A 19,222-nucleotide genomic window follows, 5' to 3' on the forward strand; every position below is an offset into this window, starting at 1 on the left:
CTGGCATATTTCTTGAGTGTTCTTGAACTCATCTATAAAACAGAGGGAATCCCTTCTCTTTCAGAGACCTTTGAGGATGGGAAGGTACCTTACCATGAGATCTTCCCCTGGCTGAGTTTGGTGTGGTCTGCTGGTCTTAGCCGTGTGGATCCAGTCACCAGCAGTACTTCTGAACCATGACAGACACATCCTTTGGGGTAGATACAACCACCCTACCCTCTGTCCCATTCTCCTCGCTGAGCAGTTCACAGGGACCTTATCTGTATATTGCAGATCCTCAGAAAAACACAACGAAACCAGCAGCTGAACATTTTTGGAGGGAGGGAAACCTCTGTGATCTTCAGAAAGAAACGTCAACCGCCTGTAGACTGGGATAGAGCTCTGCAGATCCTTCTCTGCACTCTCTGGGACACCATCAGCACAGTCTCCCCACATCCTAGACACTCACTGCAGGTTCATTGTGGCTCTGTGGCTGAGTGTCCTGTCCACGTGGCTTCTAGCCTGGTCCTTCAGCCAGGATCTCCAGCTTCTGCCACCTGGTAACTTCTTGCCTTCTTCCCACCCACCAGCATCCTTCCAGGAGAGTAGAAAATGACAAGCCCTTCCTCCATGGCCCCTTCTAAGGAGGGAACAAAGTCCACCTCTGGTCTATAGTCCCACAGCTAGTAAGTCCCACAGCTGGGTTATTGTCAGACTTCTCAGCTTTGCCACAGAGAGGAGTGGGTCAAGCAGGGCTGGATGACAGATGCCAATATGGGCCTAGTTCCTCTTGGTCAAATGGCCAGGGGACTTTATGGTCAAATGCTTGCTTCCGGTTTGGGAAGCATAATGAAGCTCAGTGCATTTATGTCTTCATTTGATTAGAGGTTTGTGATCATCCTTTGAAGAGATTACAGGCATGCGCCACCACAAGCAGCACTCTCTACTTTCCCAATTAATGTGTCATTGTATATATCCATAGGACATCTTTCAGGTGAGGAAACTAAGTCCAGGGGAGATGCAATGGTTTTCATGAAGCAACTCAGAGGAAGAGCCAGAATATAAACTAACTTTGACCATCTGACATTTTACTTTGTGATTACTTTTCCCTGCTTAAGGTTAATTTGGGGCCATTTTTCTTCTGTAATGCTACCCCTCCAATGATTTTTTTTTTGGCAGTCCTGAGGCTTGAACTCTGGGCCTGGACACTGCCCTGCAGCCTCTTTTGCCCAAGGCTAATACTCTATCACTTGAGCCACAGCACTCCTGGCATTTCCTGAGTAGTTCATTGGAGAAAAGAGTCTCATAGACATTGCTGCATGGGCTGGCTTCAGATCTCAGCCTCCTAAGTAGTTAGGGTTACAGGCGTGAGCTATGGATGCCAGCTTCTATTGATCTTTTCCTCCCTTTGCCTAGTATAACATCCGCTTGACAGCTAGCTGTACAAAGCACAGTGAGAGCTGCAGAACGTGGTCAGTATGTTTGCTGGAGCGCCACCCTGTGGTGATGTGCGCTCTGGTCACAGCGCAGAACAGATTGGAACAGTCATTGACTCTAGAACACAGTCTTAGGCTATAGCGACCAGATTGGGGCTGTAGATTCGCCTCAAGAGTGGAAATTTGGGTCTCTAGGCGTGCCATCAGAGACCATCTCACCTCAAGCTACTCTAAAACAGCTCTGCTCAACTCAAGCCACCACAAGAAAAGCCACCCAGTACAAGAATGAAGCATGAGGGCGGGGAGTGTGGCCTAGTGGTTAAAGTGCTTGCCTAGCATGCACGAAGTCCCGGGTTCGATTCCTTGGTACCACATACATAGAAAAAAGCCAGAAGTGGTGCTGAGGCTCAAGTGGTAGAGCTCTAGCCTTGAGAAAGTCCAAGGACAGTGCTCAGCCCTAAGCTCAAGGGCAGGACTGGCAAAAAAAAAAAATGAAGCATGAACTAATACAGTCGCAATATTCAATATATAGGATGCAAAACCTTGTGGGCAGGGGCAGAAGCAGGAGACCAGGAGAAAGTGTAGGAAGGAGTGACATTATCCAAGAAGCATGGTACCTGTTACCTGACTCAAGGTTATAACCCCGCCATACAACTCCTTAATAATGACAATGAAGGCAAGGCACTGGTGGCACACACCGATACTCTACTCTGGAGGTGGAGATCTAAGGAAGGGAAGGGAAGTCTGTAAGACTCATTACTGCCAATAAACTACCTCCCCCAAAACGCTGGAAGTGGAGCTTTGGCTAGACTTGAGCCAAAAACCTCAGCACTCAGCACTCAGGCTCTGAGTTCAAGCCCTAGGACAGGCAGTGCACACACACACACACACAGCAGAGCAGAGATAGCTGGGAGTTCAGTCAAAGACCAAACAGGAAGAGGGACAGGTGTGGCAGGGAGGGGCTGCAAAAGCCCTCCACCTCAAGTGTGCAGGGGACCACCCACCTCTCCCCCCCTGTACCCTGCATTTCAGGAGGCCATGGAGGGCCACCTGGTGTCACCATCATACCAGGCCTTAAGAACACCAGTGCCAGGCTGCTGAAGCGCTGACGTCCCCAAAGTCAGATACCAAGTGACCCCGCAAGTCTCCGCATGCGAAGTATTTTCACACGTACTGCTAAATACTTTGACAATGGCCTGTGCTGCAGGTCCTTCTGAATCTTTCCTAAAGGAGAAACTAGACGTGGCTGGGTAGCCACAAGCTCTGCTAATATTCACCTTGTGGTTTTAAAGAGAAGACAACTAGCAAAAATGGATAATGTTATAAATTTCAAAAGTTTATTCTTTTTCCCAATTAAAAATTAATTTTTTTAGAAGACGAGGGGTCAGGGTAGGTTTTCAGTCTCTCCTAAAGTTATAGATGTAGAAAATCCATGGCAGCACTTAGGAAGAAAGTACAAAATTATGACAGGGTCACTATTTTAAAGTTTATTCTTCAAAATGTGCAGAATAAGTGGAGCCTATGGTATTCATCTCTCAGGTCTCTTTCTACTGCAGCAAAGTGCAATGCTTTAATAGGAAGCCAAATTCTTTTTATTTATTTACCAACAACCCTGCTAGGGGAGCAGAGCTCACGGGCCAAGCCATGCTGCCTCCTCCGCTGACACTGAGGCGAGTGGCGACGCCTGCACGGAGGTGAGCCTGTCGTCTGTACGTCGGTGGTGGTGCTCTGCAGCTTTACACCCAAGACCTCTGTCACCCCAAGGAAGCGGGTAGAGAGTGAAGACAGAAAAGTCTGGTTTGGCCAGGCATGGTGGTTCACGCCTGTAATCCTAGTTACTCAGGAGGCTGAGATCTGAGCATCAAGGTTCAAAGCCAGCCTGGGTACAACAGGACCTGAGACTTTTATCTCCAATTAACCTCTAGAAAATGGGAAGTGGGTCTTGGCTCAAAGGTAGGGCAGTAGCCTTGAGCTGAAGGACTCAGAGACAACACCCAGGCCAAGTCCAAGCCCCATGATCCACCAAAATAAACGAGGGTGGGGGCAGGAGTTTGGCCTAGTAGTAGAGTGCCTACCTAGCTAGCACAAAGACCCAGGTTTGATTCCTCAGTACAACATACATAGAAAAAGCCAGAAATGGTGCTGGGCTCAAATGGTAGAGCTCTAGCCTTGAGAAAACCCAAGGACAGTGCTCAGGCCCTGAGTTCAAACCCTAGGACTAGCAAAAAGAAAAAGAAAAAGTTTGGTTTGTAGGTTCACCATCAGAGCCAGGCTGAAAGATTTGGAATTACTTGAGAAACAAAAAATTAACTATTATCAGAGAGGGAGAGGTCCCTTATGCCACCAATCAATTACCAATGACACAGGGCCAGGGGTGTGGCCTAGTGATGCCACGCTCACCTAGCATGCATGAAGCTCTGGGTTTGATTGCCTGGAACCACATACACAGAAAAAAAACCAGAAGTGGTGCTGTGGCTCAAGTGACAGAGCAAAAAGTGTTCAAGGACAGTGCCCAGAGCCTGAGTTCAAGCCCCAGGATTGCCAAAAAAAAAAAAAAAAAAAATACTACTGACAGAGCCAAGAGGCAACAATAATGAAGTGGATTCTATGCTGGGACCAGGGCAGGTGGCATGTCTAGGGGCCAGCAGTGCTGTGGTGTAGATACGGCTCCAGGGTGCTCCCTAAGGGCATGTGTGCTGGAAGGTTGGTCCTCAGCATGACATCGTTGGGAGGAGTGGGGACATTAAGAGGAGGAGCCTGGTGGGGGTCGGAAGAAGAGCCCCTGCCCTGCTCTGTCTTCATTTGTCATGGATCATAAAATGATACAGTGCGGGGGGGGGGGTCTCATTTGTCCACACTGCCACCCAGCCCGTCTCTCCTGACCTATCTGCTCCAAAGAGGACATCAGCAAGTGTCATTCTGCAGCAAACTGTCATGGAACTGGATGAGCTCCTCCAGCTTCCTCTCCAGCTCCCGAGCCCTCTGCCGCAGCTCTTCAGCTGACTTGGTCTTTGCACCCTGGTGCAAATGTGTGGACTCTTTCACGAGGTTGAGGACATCTACCAGAAGGAAGACACCTGCAGTGGCCACACCCAACATCCGGGCTCCTTTGGTCATTGCCAGCGCCGTGCCTCCAAAGGCTTTCTGCACCTGCTTCGTGCTTCGGGCCGAAACTCTCCCAGTGGTCATGAGACGCTTGGCATTGGCTGCTAAGCGAGGGTTGGCTTTGACCAGATCCATGGCTCGGATGTTCTTCTGAACACGTGGCAGGTCTCGGAAGCAATTCTTGGTTAAGGAAACAACTTGGGGTTTAGTCTCTGCAACAATATCCTCAGCCGCCTTTGTCGTGTCCATGTTGGTTGACAGCAGAGAGCTGGCTTCGGCTTCCGCTGACATTTTGGTTGATTTATCCACAAAGCTTGTGGCAACACTAGTCACTGCGGCCATGGTTCCCAGCCCCATCCCAGTGGCGGAGAGAGCCAGACTGACCCCTGCCGTCACAGGTGCCAGGGTGAGACCGAGGATGGTCAGCACCCCGGAGACCACGCCGGTGGAGCCGGCCACCACGTGGGAGATGGTGCAGTCCTTGTGTACCTTATCCACCTTGTCAGCAAGGGCGTGGAGCTTTCTTATGCTGTCTTCAAGCTCCATTTTAACCCGGGGAAATTCATCCAGAAACCTCTTCCTATCTTGAAGATCCTTCTGGAGCTCGTCTTCGTCCTCCATGTAGGCTGTGAATATCAGCAGAGCCTCACGAAGCTCATCAGCATCCTCCCTGTCACAGTGAAGAGCAAAGTCAGTTTGCTTCTCTGTGCTACGGGACCTGGAAGCTCTGTCCCACCCAGATCACCCAGCTGCCACTGCAAACCACGTGAGTCTCGAGAGTCAGCAGGAGAACAGTAAGGAAAAGGCATCTTAAGGTCTCCTTGGTGACTGGGGAGTTCATTTTGAAGCCAGGCACACCGGTGGTTTACATCTGTAATCTTAACTACTCAGGTGGCTGAGATATGAGACTCGCAATTTGAACTCAGCCCAGGCAAAAAAGACCCCAGGAGACTTTTATCTCCATTTAGCCACTCAAAAAGCAGAAATGGTAGAGTTCTAGCCTTCAGTAAAAATTCAGGGACAATGCCTAGGCCCTGAGTTCAAGCCCCTTGACCAATAAAAAAAGAAAAGTGCAGCCAGGAGTGTGACTTAGTAGTAGAGTGCCTGCCTAGCAAGTACAAAGACCCAGGTTCGATTCCTTGATACAACATACATAAATAAAGCCAGAAGTGCTGTGGCTCAACTAGTAGAGCTCTAGCCTTGCGAAAGCACAAGGACAGTGCTCAGGCCCTGAGTTCAAGCCCCAGGACTGGCAAAGGAACTATAGAGGAACAAAAAGATACAGAATTTTCAGGCACAGGGACCACAACAGCAACAAGTTAATTCCAAGCATGTTAATGCCTAGCTTTGCCACACAGAGCCCTTCCCCTTGCCCTCAGCTACCAGGACGCCACCAGTAAAGCCTTGTAATATCCTGCCTACTATAAATGTCTTTGTTTTCTTCTCCAGTTTGACCATAGAAGATTCAGGTTGCAGATCCTTCATCTAAAATCTGAAATATTCCAAAATCTGAAAATTTTTGAGCACTGGTAGGATGCCATAAGTAGAGAGCCTAACAAACACCTGAGCTTCCTGGGGTAAGTTCCAGTCACCACAAAGGAGCACAGGACATGTCTTGATGTCCCTGTTAGTAATTTGCCATCTACCATCACCCTCGCTCTGTTTGCTGTCTATAAATCCCCAGCTGACTCTACTGCATCCAGGGTTGCTCCAGAGCTCCTTCCCCTAGTCTTTTAGTGGGCAGGCTTCCCTGGATGGAAGCAGTCCATGTTTAATACCAGTCTACACGCTACATTCTGACTGAAGGCAACAGAAGCTTCGTGCATATAGCACTGCTGGGCTCTGCCCCAAGTGTCTCTTCCCTTGGCTGATTTTAATTTGTGTTCCTTCTCTGGTATAAATGGTAGCTATGTTGTGACCAGGAAGTTCTGTGGGTCCTTCTTGTGAATTGTTACTAGAACCTGTTGGTGGTTTCAGGAAATCCCTCAGTTTGCAATTGGTATTAAGAAAAAAGAAAAAAGAAAAAAAAGGAGGAGGAAGGAGAAGAGGTTGTTTGGGGGACTGTACCCTAAGTCTCTACAGCTTCATTCTCTCTGGTACTGAGAATTAAAAAAATGAAAACAAAATATGTTGGAGTCAGAAGACACCGTAAATATGATTTTTCCAGGTCTCCTCTAATGCCAGACACACATTCCATATGAAGGTCAATGGGTCCATCCACTGCCCCTGGTGTCTGGGAGACAAGAGGCATGACAGCACCCTGACTCTCCACACACTCAACACCTGGCATCAACCCACAGCATCTTCCCATTCTCACCAGAGACACCTTAGCTGGTGCCAGTTTGCCTTTGCACATACAAAGACTTTGTGCAAAGACCTCAAGAAATTTTTTTCTTTTTTCTTTTTGCTCTCTCACTCTTTTGTCAGTCATGGGGCTTGAACTCTGGGCCTGGGTATTGTTCCTGAACTCTTCATCTCAAGGCTACCATCCTGCCCCTGGGCCTGGGCGTAGTTCCTGAGCTCTGCAGCTCAAGGCTACCACCCTACTTCTTGAGCCACAGCGCCATGTCTGGTTTTCTAGTGGTTCATTGGAGATAAGAGTCTCCCAGTCTTTAGTGCTGGACTGGCTTTGAACCATGATCCTCAGATCTCAGCCTCCTGAGTAGCTAGGATGACAGGTGTGCGCCACCACGTCCAGTAAGAAATGTCTGAAGAAGGGACAGCATAACTCACCCCTCCCAGGACTGCCTGAGAGGTGGCGCTGCCATGAGAAAACCCGAGGGGCTGGGTGTCTGTGCTGGGGCGCCCCATGGAGGTCACCTGGACAACCGGGCCTCAGCCATAGCTGCCTCCCACGAGGCATCATTCACCAGCACCTGCTGCAGCTCCTCCCTGCTCACTCTGTCCTGGAGGTACTCAATGACCAGCTCCATGAAGCCTGGGTTCTCTAGGTGGGAAGGAGAAGGTTAGAGGTCAGCGTGGTTGAATGGTATCAAGAACAAAGGCGTTCCGTTGCTGAGCATCAGTCACTTTGGATGAAGTCACTGGATGGACTGGATCGTGGCCCCCAAGTCCTAGCCTCCATGGATGGTTTGGAGACAGCTGCTTTAAGAAAGTGAAACCAATAAGCCTAAATGAGGCCATACACGACATCCTAATCCTTAGCACTTGTACCCCATTAAGAACACGAAAAAAGACCAAGTACGTAACTGTTCCCAGCCCCCTCCATGTACAGAGGAAAGGCCATGTGTCCACATGCAGTGAGGAGCTCTCTTCACACACCAGGAACACAGCCCGCATCAGCCCTCACCAACCTCGCCCCTCACGCCGTTGCAGTGACTTCCAGAGCTGCAAGGAAATAGAGGGTATTTGTTTAAGCCACCCTACTGTGGTATTTATAAGGTTTTGTTTGTTTGTTGCCAGTCCTGGGACTTGAACTCAGGGCCTGGGCACTGTCGTTGGGTGTTCTCAAAGCTAGAGCTCTACTACTGGAGACACAGCACCACTTCTGGCTTTTTCTATGTTTGTGGTACCTAGGAATTGAACCCGGGTCTTCATGTATGCTAAACAAGCACTCTACCACCAGGCCAAACTCCCAGCCCCCACTACTGTGGTATTTATGATGACAACATGAGACTATCAATACAGAAGGGGACCACAGTGCTTTGCAGATACAAACAGATCCTTGTCAACTCAGAACCCTCAGGAAGTGAGCCTTTCAGCCCTGGAAAAGTGAGAAATATTCAGTGATGGCTTCCATGTGCCATGTGCCTGTTGGATGGGAAACACTGCATCTGTGCCTTCTGGGTGGCTCTCAACCCATCAGTGCTTTAGTGGCAAATCTCGATTTTCAATTTGATTGGGTTGAGAAACACCTAAGAGGTTCGTAAAGCATACTCCTGGCTTGGGGTGGGGGATTTAGACCACAAGGGTTCTGACCTGATAAATGAATTCATCCATTGGTGAATTCAAATTTGGACTAGATTATTGGGAGGTGATGGAATTTGGAAGGTCCAGTGTGGATGGAGGAAGTAGGTCACTATGTTTGTCTTCAGAGACTCTATCTGGCCCTCGCCCCTTCCTGTTACTCCTCAGCCCTGCTTGCTGTTACCATGATGCAAGCTGCGTCTCCACACCTGACCAGCAGGATGGCATGTACTTCTCACGTCGTAAGCGAGGTGAATCTTTCTCCCCTCAAGTATTTGCTCAAGCTATGATAACATAAAATGAGCTTCACATTAGTTTGACAATAACCAAGTGCTTAATCATAGGAAGAATGAATATCACTAGGAATTTTTAGCATTTATTATTATTAATTTGTCAGTAGTGGAGCTTAAATTCTGGGCCTGAGCACTGTCCCTGAGCTCCTCAGCTCACAGCTAGCCCTCTACCATTTGAGTCACAGCACCACTTCCGGCTTTTTCTGTGTATATGGTACTAAGAAATCAAACCCAGCACTTTGGGTATACGAGACAAGTACTCTACCACTAGACTAAACTCCTGGCCCTGCTCTGGGAATTTTTATCTGTGAACAGAATTATATACATATACATACATATATCAGTGTATGTTTACATACACCATTTGCTCTCCAGGGCCAGCTCCTGGGAAGAACTGATTTAGTTGCAAGGCAAGTGAGAAAGGGAAGGAACTGAGCCCCGAGAAAGCAGGACTGATAGAACAGAGTATGGATCCAGCGTCACCCCTGAGACTCATTACGTGTAAGTCTCTCTTGTTACATAAGTTCTCACGTTACATCCTCAAGTCACAGAGATAGGGGTGGAAAAGGTCAGACTGGGATCTAATGCAGTGGTATTCATATCACTCTTCTAAGAAACTCAGAGGGGCCGGACACTGACCCGGGAGGTACAGCACCCTCATGAGAGCCACTCAGGGTCAGCTCGGGAAGTGGAGAGGTGGGAGGAGAGGGGAAGCATGTACGTTGCTGTTGACCTTTGTCGCTGCCTTTTCTGCCTCCTGTCTTCTCTCCCCACTCAGCTCCCCAGCTGTCCTCCACATTCTCAAGGTTCTCCTGGTCCCCCCTACGGAGGATGGTACAGTGAGGCTAGCACTGGGGCCATGCCTCACTCCAGGACAGGGTCGGGGAGGAGGGTCCCCTGGGGTTAGAAGATCCATATGGTCCCTCTTGGGGCTCCTCTTCGCTGCCCACCCACTGCTCTACAGGTGAACTCAGTATGAAGGTAACAAACTTGAGGCCTTGCATCTAGCCCTCAAGCAGAAACCAAACAGAGAGGATCAAGTGTGAGTACCTGGAGAGGCCATGCTGTCCTCTGGCCCAACGCAGCAACAGGGATACTGGGAGGTTTTCCTTCCAGGTCACCTGCAGGAGGAGAGAACAAAGTGGCAGCAGGGACCAGGTCTCCCTCACTTCCTTCCAGAGTGGCAGGACCCAACCCACCCGCCTCTCTTCCTCTGTGTTCCATGGCTATAGATAGAAAGTTAGTCATCTTGTTCCAGCTTCCTCTGCCCTCAGCACAGCCAAGCCTGAGGCCTTCTATTCTCCTAGAAGAAATGCATGGGGACCCAGCCATGGAGAAAGGACAGAATCTGCACAGAAGGAGGAGTGGAGGAATGTCTATCAGTCACCCTGGGGCTGGGAACACTTGAGGCTGCAGCTAGTATGGATGGAGTGTGGCTGTCATTTAGGTTCCTTCCTTGTACTGCCTGAAGGGACCCCAGAGACACAAGATGAGGACCTGGGGTCCCATTCCAGTGTGGAGGGAACGAGCACAACACATGAGGCCAAACCTGCACCCAGGGGTTCTGATGCAAGTCCTGTGTGGTGAATGCTGTGCTCTGAGCTCAGCAGTATAATCTAGATGGGTGTGTTTGCACATGTGTGTACATTCATAGGGGATATGTCTGACTTCTCAACAGGGTGGAGACAGGACTTGGCCAAGTCCTTCTGACTCGATGGCTGCCCTCTGCTCTGCCCTCTTAAATAGACAGAACTATTTCCTCTTGTACTCTAGTCTGTAATAAAGGGCTCCTCTCGTTCTGTGTCAATGTCCCGTACTCAGGGCTCTGAGTTGGTAGACTGATTGGTAACCCTGTGGTTTCCATGAGGGCCCCCGCCCACCTCCATGTTTCTGCAGGTTCCTTCATCCCACCAGAACCTGAAGTCCCACCAGACTGTGCTCCCAGGCCCCTCTTCTGCGCTCCCGGAGCTGCTGGACCTTCAGGTTATTTCTACTGTGTACAATATACAATGTACATTTTCCTCACATAAACCCATGCCTATGCTTGAGATTGCTTTAAAAATATTTCTAGAGGTAAAATGAGTGGGTAAGATGGTGGTACACGCCTGGAATCCAGATACTTGGGAGGCTAGAATATGGAGCTGGGGTCGAGGGAAGCTAGTGAAATCCTATGTCAGCCAACAAGGAAGTTGTAGAAGCACCTACCCAGAATCCCAGTTACTCAAGAGATATAGGTAAGAGCACCATTGTCCAAGACAGGTACTGAGGGAAAACTCTGAAGCCCCATCTCAAAAATAACTAAAGCAAAAAAAGATTGGGGCCCTGGCTCAAGTGGTAGAACATATGTATAGTAAACACAAAGCCCTGAGTTTAGAATAATATGTGAAGAGAAAAACTGAGAAAAATACACAAAAAGATAATAATGGATCCGCCATCAGCGGTGGGCCCACCGCCAGGATGCAGAGGAAAGACCACCACACTCGGGCCTGAACCTTCGGATACTATAGAAAATGTAAAGGCCAAGATCCAGGATAAGAAGGAATTCCTCCTGATCAGCCGAGACTGATCTTTGCTGGTAAGCAGCTGGACAATGGACGACTTTATCTGATTACAACATTCGAAAGGAGTCCACTCTTCATTTAGTGTTGAAACTTCGGGGTGGTGCCGAGAAAAGGAAGAAGAAGGCTTACACCACTCCCAAGAAGAACAAACATAAGAGAAAGAAGGTTAACTGGCTATCTTGAAATACTATAAGGCGGATGAAAACGGCAAAATTAGTCATCTTCGTCGAGAGTGCCCTTCGGATGAGTGTGGTGCTGGAGTTTTTATGGCTAGCCACTTTGACAGACATTATTCTGGCAAGTGTTGTCTAACTTACTGTTTCAACAAACCAGAAGACAAGTGACTGTGTATGAATTAATAAAAAGGCACAAACTACAAAAAAAGATAATAATAAACCAGGCACCAGTGGTTCACACCTATAATCCTAGCTATTCCAGAAGCTGAGAGCTGAGGCTTGAGATTCAACACCAGCTGGGGCAGAAAAGTCCATGAGATTCTTACCTTCAATAAATTACTCTCAAAAAACCCTGTAAGTGGAGCTGTGGCTCAAATAGTAAAGCATTAGCCTTGAGACAAAAAACCCCTCAGAGACAGCACCCAAACCCTTGAGTTCAAGCTCCAGGACCAGCATATATGCATGAGCGTAAATCCTGAAAAGGTAGTTGTAATGTAATTTTTTTTTTTTTGCCAGTCCTGGGTTTGAGTTCAGGGCCTGAGCATTGTCCTTGGGCTTTCTCAAGGCCAGAGCTCTACCACTTGAGCCTCAGCACACTTCCGGCTTTTTTTGTGTATGTGGTATCGAGGAGTTGAACCCAGGTCCTCGTGTATGCTAGGCAAGCACTCTACCACTAGGCCAAACTCCCAGCCCAATTTTTAAAAGAACGTGTCTATGTGTGTGTCTATTCATATGCCTGTTAGCATATCTCCCTCAGACAAGGTTGCCTTGAGATCATAATGAGAAAGACCAGGGCTACTTCCTAATGGTTTCTAAGCATTCATGATAGCAGGGTTCCATTTCACCTACACAATTCCAAACATTCCTCTGGGTGTGGATTGAATGTGCCACCTAAATTGATATGTGATATTTGGGTGTGGACTGTAAGGTTAGATGAGGTCACGAAAGTAGCCCTGTATGATGGAACTGAGAGCTTTATAAGAAGAGGACTGGAGCTTGCTCTGCCTTGCCATGTGATACCCTCTGCCATGTTTTGATGCCTACCAGAGGCCCAGGAAGCTGCCTCTGCTACACTTTTAGACTACAAAACTTCTTTTGTTTTTACTTTTGTTTTTTGGCAGGTCGTGGGGCTTGAACTCTGGGCCTGGGCACTTTCCCTGAGTTCTTCAGCTAAAGGTTAGTGTTCTACCACTTGACCCACAGTGCCACTTTTGGTTTTCTGGTGGTTAATTGGATATGAGTCTCATGGACTCATGCTGGGCTGGCTTTGAACTGAACTCCTCAGATCTCAGCCTCCTGAGTAGCTAGGATTACAGGTATGAGCCACCAGTGCCTAGCTTTAGACTATAAACTATTATTCTTTCTTTTTTCCAGTTCTGGGCTTGAGCTCAGGGCCTGAGCACTATCCTTGGACTTTCTCAAGGCTAGAAGCTCTACCACTTGAACCTCAGCACCATTTCTGGCTTTTTTCTATGTATGTGGTACCGAGGAATTGAACCCGGGTCTTCTTGCATGCTAGGCAAGCACTCTACCACTAGACCAAACTTACAGCCCCTATTATTCTTTCTTTATAAATAACCTGTTCTCAGGTATTTTATCAGAATCTCAGAAATGGAGATTCTTAGCTACAAAAAATGAGTGCTGATTCTTTACCAAGTTCAGCTTTACCCTCATTCTGGTCTTCTCTGTCTACAGGTAAGATTGACAGAGGGCCAGGTGTTTGGCCTACTGGTTGAGTGCTTGCCTACCATGCATGAAGACGCAGGTTTGATTCCTCAGTACCACATACATAGTAGAAAAAGCCAGAAGTGGTGCTGTGGCTCTAGTGAGAAAGCCCAAGGACAATGCTCAGGCCCTGAGTTTAAGCCCCAGAACTGGCAAGAAAACTAAAGATTGATTGAAATATTCTTGGCTAGGGATAGGGGGAGAGAAAGTGGGACCAAAACATGAGAAGGAGGGGCTGGGAGTTTGGTCTAATGACAGGGTGCTTGCCTAGCATGCACAAAGACCCAGGTTCAATTTCTGGGTTTGATTCCTCAGTACCACATACATAAAAAAAAAAAAAGAAAATGCCTGAAATGGTGCTGTGGCTCAAGTAGTAGAGCTCTAGCCTTGTGAAAGCCCTGCTCAGGCCCTCAGTTCAAGCCCTGGGACTAGCAATAAATAAATAAAGCAAGCAAGCAAGCAAGCAAGCAAGCATGAGAAGGGGTATCAAGGTTCAAGAAGTAATGTACCCACTACCTGATGAATGTAACTGTACCCCCTCTATACGTACCCCAACAATAAAATGCAGTCACAAAATATTCATGGATAGAACTTGTTATCTACAATACAGACTCCTTCTAAATCACACAATTAAGGCCTTAATCCTATAAGTTTTTTCCTAGCACCCTCTCACGAGGACCACAATGCACCTTCTTATCAATGCAGTTGGTTCCACTGAGGACAGAGGTGTCCTTGAAGATGCCTGACTGTGGAGGTACACACAGCTGCTGTTGTGTGAGGAAGAGTGAACAAACCCAGGCAGCTGTGAGATGTTCCCGAAAGTCCTATCACAGGAGGGGTGAGATCTCATCAGGTTCCTTCCTCCTTCTGAGTCTTAGCATCTCTGGTCAATTCCTGGGCAGTGACATGTCTAGCTGAGGGACTTTGCTCCCTGACATTATAGCATAGCACAGTGGTGCCCAATGCCCCACTGTTTTCCCCTCAAATGCAAAAGCCATTCACCTCCCCTATCTCTATGGCTGCCTTCCATCTTGGATTTTGAACATCCAAGTATCTGGTTCTTGGAGTCTAGTCTTCATGCGTGAGCCCTTCTGCATGGCTTCAGAGGATAGGTGTGGCAGGCGAGCTGGTTGTCCACTATGAGACAGACACTAGGACCCTGAACCAACACAGACATCTGGAAGGATGGGAAGGCAGAAAGAGCAGGGGTCTTGGGTGACACCACACCTTCGTAAATGGTCTCCACCCTACATCTCATCCTTCCTTGTCATCCTAGTTCTTCCTCTGACTCTGCCAGGGGTCTTCCTGCTTCCCTAGCACACTGTGAGCTCCCTGACATCAGCTGACCCCATTCTCCAAACTCTATTGGTGGAGAGACATATAGGTGCTAAAGGAACAACTGGCATATGATCTGCCCTTGCTCTTGACCAGTTACACAGCCTGGGAGGGAAGCTCTCCTTCTCCTAGCCTGGTCCCAGCTCTCCAAATATGGCAGCACAGAGATTCTTGGCAAAGCCTCTCTCTTCCTCTAGATATAGGACTTCTTCCTTGAGTAGAGAAGAGAGGGGTTCTGACAGCATGTTTCTCCTGGGGAGACCACAGTCAAGTTCAAGTTCCACACCCAGGCTACTCTTCACTGAAGCTAGATCCTGTTGCCCAGTGCCCGCCAGGACAGCTCAGCCCTCCCAGCACAGCCAGACCTTTATCTGAGGACACAAGAACCACTCTCTACTGCCACAAGGACACAGCCCGAGTTCACCTTTACTCCTACCTCAGTCATTCCATTCCGTTCCTGGAACAACTTCTAGATAAACAAATAGGACTATGGCTCCCTTACACTTTCCAACTTTGTCAGATAGCTAGGTACTTCCATTCTTTTCCTCCCACCCCCTTCCACAGCCCTGATATTATTAGGTGAGGACAAAGACGGAAAGCACAAGAAGATTTCTAAAACCACGGGACCCAGCTTCAGCCTGACAAGTTGCAGGGCTTGAGCTAGGTGCTCCGAAAAAGCTCTCCTCCAGGCTGACACCAAGGCCAGCACAAAACGGACTCATCCTCCTTGTGTTCTAACACAGTCAGGGGCTTCCAGGGAGAAGACTGGCCTCATGTCCTACTGCTAGTCCCATAAAAGCAGGACAAGCAAACTTTTTATTTTTATAGAAATGCTTGTTAAGCCAGGCATGGTGGCTCATGCCCATAATCCTAGCTACTCAGGAGGCTAAGATCTGAGGATTGAAGTTCAAAGCCAGCCTGGCACTAAAGATTGTGAGACTCTTATCTCCAATCACTAGAAAAGGGAAAGTGGAAGTATGGCTGTGGCTCAAGGGTTAGGATGGTAGCCTTGAATTTAGGAGCCCAGAGACAACGCCCAGGCCCACAAGTAGGGCGGTAGTCTTGAGCTGAAGAGCTCAGGGGTAATGCCCAGGCCCAGAGTTCAAGCCCCAAGATCCACAGAAAAAAGAAGAAGAAAGAAATGCTTGTTAAGAACTAACAGGTTGATGGGCTGGGAATTTAGCCTAGTGGTAGAGTGCTTAACTAGCATGTACCAGGACCCAGGTTCAATTCCTCAGTACCACATACATAGAAAAAGCCAGAAGTGGTGCTGTAGCTTAAGTGGTAGAGCTCTAGCCTTGAGAAAGCCCAAGGACAGTGCTCAGGCCCTGAGCTCAAGCCCCAACACCGGCAAACAAGCAAACAGACAAAAAGAACTAGCAGGCTGGTCAGACTTAAAATGACCATGGCGGGCCAGCTGTGGACAGTACACCATCTCTGTGGCCTGTCTGAGTATAAAGATTGCAGAAGTCTAGAAAGTAGTCAGCAGTGCCAGACAATTGGGCAATGTGCCCAGGTGTGGTCCAGCAACACCCCCACAGGTCTCCAGTACACAGAGTACTGAGCAAAAGTGTGCAAGGAGAAAACTGCGCAAGGTGGGGTCCAGCACGACATTGCTTTTAACCCCAAAAGGTGGGCAAGAACAGGCATCCAAGCATGGAGGAGCACATAGGCAAATGAGAGTCCCACATGCCTGGGCACAGCGCACCGCCCTTCAACACAATGAGGAGAAGCAGTCTGGGGGAAGAGCCCCAGGAGGCCTGGGGCACCTGGATTCTTGGAGCCCCATCTGCAGCAGATACACTTGCCTATGTATGTATGCATATACATATGCAGTGTGCACATGTGTGTTCTGATGGCATGTATGTGAGGTCAGAATCTTCCCTGGTGACACCAAATTATCAGTACCTCTGAGAACTAGCAAGCTGGGACCACCTTTTCCCCATAAAGCCTTACCAGGGCCCGAGAAAGAAGTCCTGACCTCCTGCTCCCCCACTTTCCAAGGCCTGTCTTCCCCCGACCCCAACTGCCTCTCCACCACCTCCCACAAACTCCAGACATGAGCAGCACCTGGCCAGGAGCCCCACAGGGTCCTAACTCCATCTGTCAGGTGAGGAATCCCAGGTTCCTGGGACCTGCACGGTGTCCCTCAGTTCCACTCCTCTCCATGGAGATGATCCAGAGCTCCAGGCCTTTTGAGCTTAAGAATGCAAACCAGGGTGGTACTGGACACACTGTCCTGAAATGTGCCCTTCTTTGTCCCCAGACCGGATCACCATCCTATCTGGGCCCATAGAAGGGCCCTGTTTTGTTCCATCCCCCACAGGCTGAGCAGAGGCCAGTTGTGCAGAGGGGACTCAGTCCTGCCCATCTGCCTTCCCAGGACCCCAGTAACTCAGCCCAGTCCCAAGGCCTGGGGTTTTCCACAGGGCATGGCACAGAGTAGGTGCTCAGCCAGGTTGGATGAGAACCCCAGGCTCCTTATATTTTAAAAGTTCTACTTGGCCTCCACCAGGACTCAGTAGCAGCACCAAGCCAGAGGACTGTTGGGTTCTGGGGTCCATATCTATCTTTCCTCCATGCTGATTCCTTGGGAGTCACCTGGCCCTGGCCCTGGCCCTGAGCTGCCTCCAGGATCTTCATAACCTCCATCTGAGCATTTCCTTAGCCTCTCCTGGTACAGAGAGAAGAAGGAGACATCTGAAGCCAACTGAGGTGTAATTCCAGGTCCATTGTTGCTGAACTGTGGAACCTGGAAGGATTGTCTAATCTCTCTACACTCATCTACAAAATGGGGTTATCATCCTTCTCTTCTAGAAGCCTTAAGAGATTGAGGAGATGGGTGGAACATACCATCTCCAACTTACCACCAGATCTTCTCCAGGCTGAGTCCACCGTCCTAGGCCGTGTGCAACCAGTCCCCAGCTATGCACCTGAGCCATAAACAAAGACCTCCTCCAAGTCAGATGCCATCAGGAAGTGGAAATCGAAAGCTCTGAGTAGTCTATGTTGAAACCAGCACAACAACCAATGTTAACTGGCTCCACCCTCAACCCTGCCCTTCCAGCCCACTCTCTCAGATGGGACCTTGATTTGATATTCTAGGTCTTTCAGCCCAAGCCATCTTGGTTGGGAGAGCTCTGTGATCTTACACCAACCGACCATGGAGCCCCTCCACAGATTACCCCCACAGTTCCTGGACTTGACTCCCCATTCATCTCCCCCTCCCCCCACCCCCAGCAGCAGCCCAGTCTCCAGCAGCCAGCGTGCACACGTCAGGCTCGTGGTTATAAATGTCCACCCTGTACCCTGAAACTTCCCTTCCAGCAGAGTAAGGCTCAAGGCACTTTCAGAGGAGGGGACAAAGTCCACTATGGGGCTGAAGTCTCACACTGCTATGTCACACAATTGAATTGCTATCCACCTATGGGGAGTTGCCGGGGCCTCCCGGCAGCAAATTGGGGTTCCTGAAATAGGGGGCAGGGACTGGAAAAATTAGAAGAGAGACAAACACATCGGGTCCGGGAGGTCTGCAGCCCAGGCAAAAACTGCAGCGCCCCGTTTATTCTCAACTCAAAGTTTATATCCCTCCTTGAGACCAGGGCACTGCCAGGTGTTACATCCAGATGGTTAATCAGGGAACTGTTGGGGGTTACATTCATATGGTAAATCTCAGATCAATTGAACAGGAGAAGGCCAAAAAACAATAAGACAATCAAGCAATTATCTGATGCAAATCAAAGTACAGTTTGATTCCACTCTTGCTCCCGACATATCCCCCATCTTTATTTTAAAAGAAACACAAGTGCAATTTCTATTCTTTCCACTATCTCTAATTATCTCTAATTATCCTGTCTCACTTTCCAAAAATGACTGGTCCCTTCATCTAAAGGGGATTGATGGGCGGAGATTCAGCTTCTGTGACTTCTTCAAGCTGACTCAAGGGCGTTGTCTCTGTTCTTGACCAGGGACCTTAAGAAGCCTAGCCTGTTTTATCAGGGATTGCAAGGATTAGATATCAGGAATAATAATTTGCTCCAAACTGGAGATCATATTTAACATTTAACAACTGCACAAACCATCTTTGGCTACAATAGTGTAGCTTACATAGCACCCATTTGCAAAGGCTTTTTCTTGATTGTCTGGGGAACTAAATTTCTGCAACCTTAACAATGCTTCAGTTGTCAGATCTAAACAGATTAATAGAGACACAAGCCTCAGATCCACAAACTTTTCCTGAATTTGTGGCTGGTGTCAAAAATAAATAAATAAATAAATAAAAATTTCACTCAATTAAGACTTTAAACTACCCACTATCACAGAAGATTGACAAGTTCCTGCCCAGTTATGAAAGGCACGGGCATTAGTAAGGCATGCTTACAAACTATTCTATGACCTCCCGGCTCTGATTAATTTGATTGGCCAAGCACAAGTGACTAAGATCTGACACCATCTCTGCCATCCAAGCAGAGGCTTTCTGCATCGTGTCCCAGTAGTGTTTCTCCACACAGGGATAAATGTCCCATTGGCATTTCACTTGCTTAGTTGCTGGACTTGAACTCAGGACCTGGGCACTGTCCCTCAGCTCTCCAGCTCAAGGCTAGCACCCTACCACTATGAGTCCCGAGTTTGGTGCTTGAGTGCTTCCCCCCAGCTTTTCAGCTCAGAGCTAGCATTCTGCCACT

At 48.5% G+C, this 19,222-nt stretch overlaps 1 protein-coding gene across 1 annotated transcript; it reads right to left on the reverse strand.

Annotated features, from left to right (window-relative positions):
* Positions 1–4,319: 4,319 nt before the first annotated feature.
* On the reverse strand, positions 4,320–17,499 carry LOC150067498 (apolipoprotein L2-like). Its single transcript, XM_090354032.1, has 4 exons — positions 17,405–17,499; positions 9,791–9,861; positions 7,341–7,467; positions 4,320–5,190 (listed from the first exon to the last, which is right to left on the reverse strand). Exons 2-4 carry the CDS (start codon positions 9,801–9,803, stop codon positions 4,320–4,322), a joined length of 1,011 nt encoding a protein of 336 aa, XP_090210158.1. The 5' UTR covers positions 9,804–9,861; positions 17,405–17,499.
* Between the last annotated feature and the right edge of the window lie 1,723 nt (positions 17,500–19,222).

Source organism: Megascapheus bottae, chromosome 2 (assembly GCF_031878675.1).
Source record: "Megascapheus bottae isolate mThoBot1 chromosome 2, mThoBot2.hap1, whole genome shotgun sequence".
Lineage (NCBI taxonomy): Eukaryota > Metazoa > Chordata > Mammalia > Rodentia > Geomyidae > Megascapheus > Megascapheus bottae.

Bases quoted from the DNA above. Each gene is read 5' to 3' on its own strand.
- LOC150067498 (XM_090354032.1), bottom strand. The intron at 5,191-7,340 runs GTGACCTCCATG...TCACTGTGACAG, and splicing joins GCTGAGGCCCGGTTGTCCAG to GGAGGATGCTGATGAGCTTC.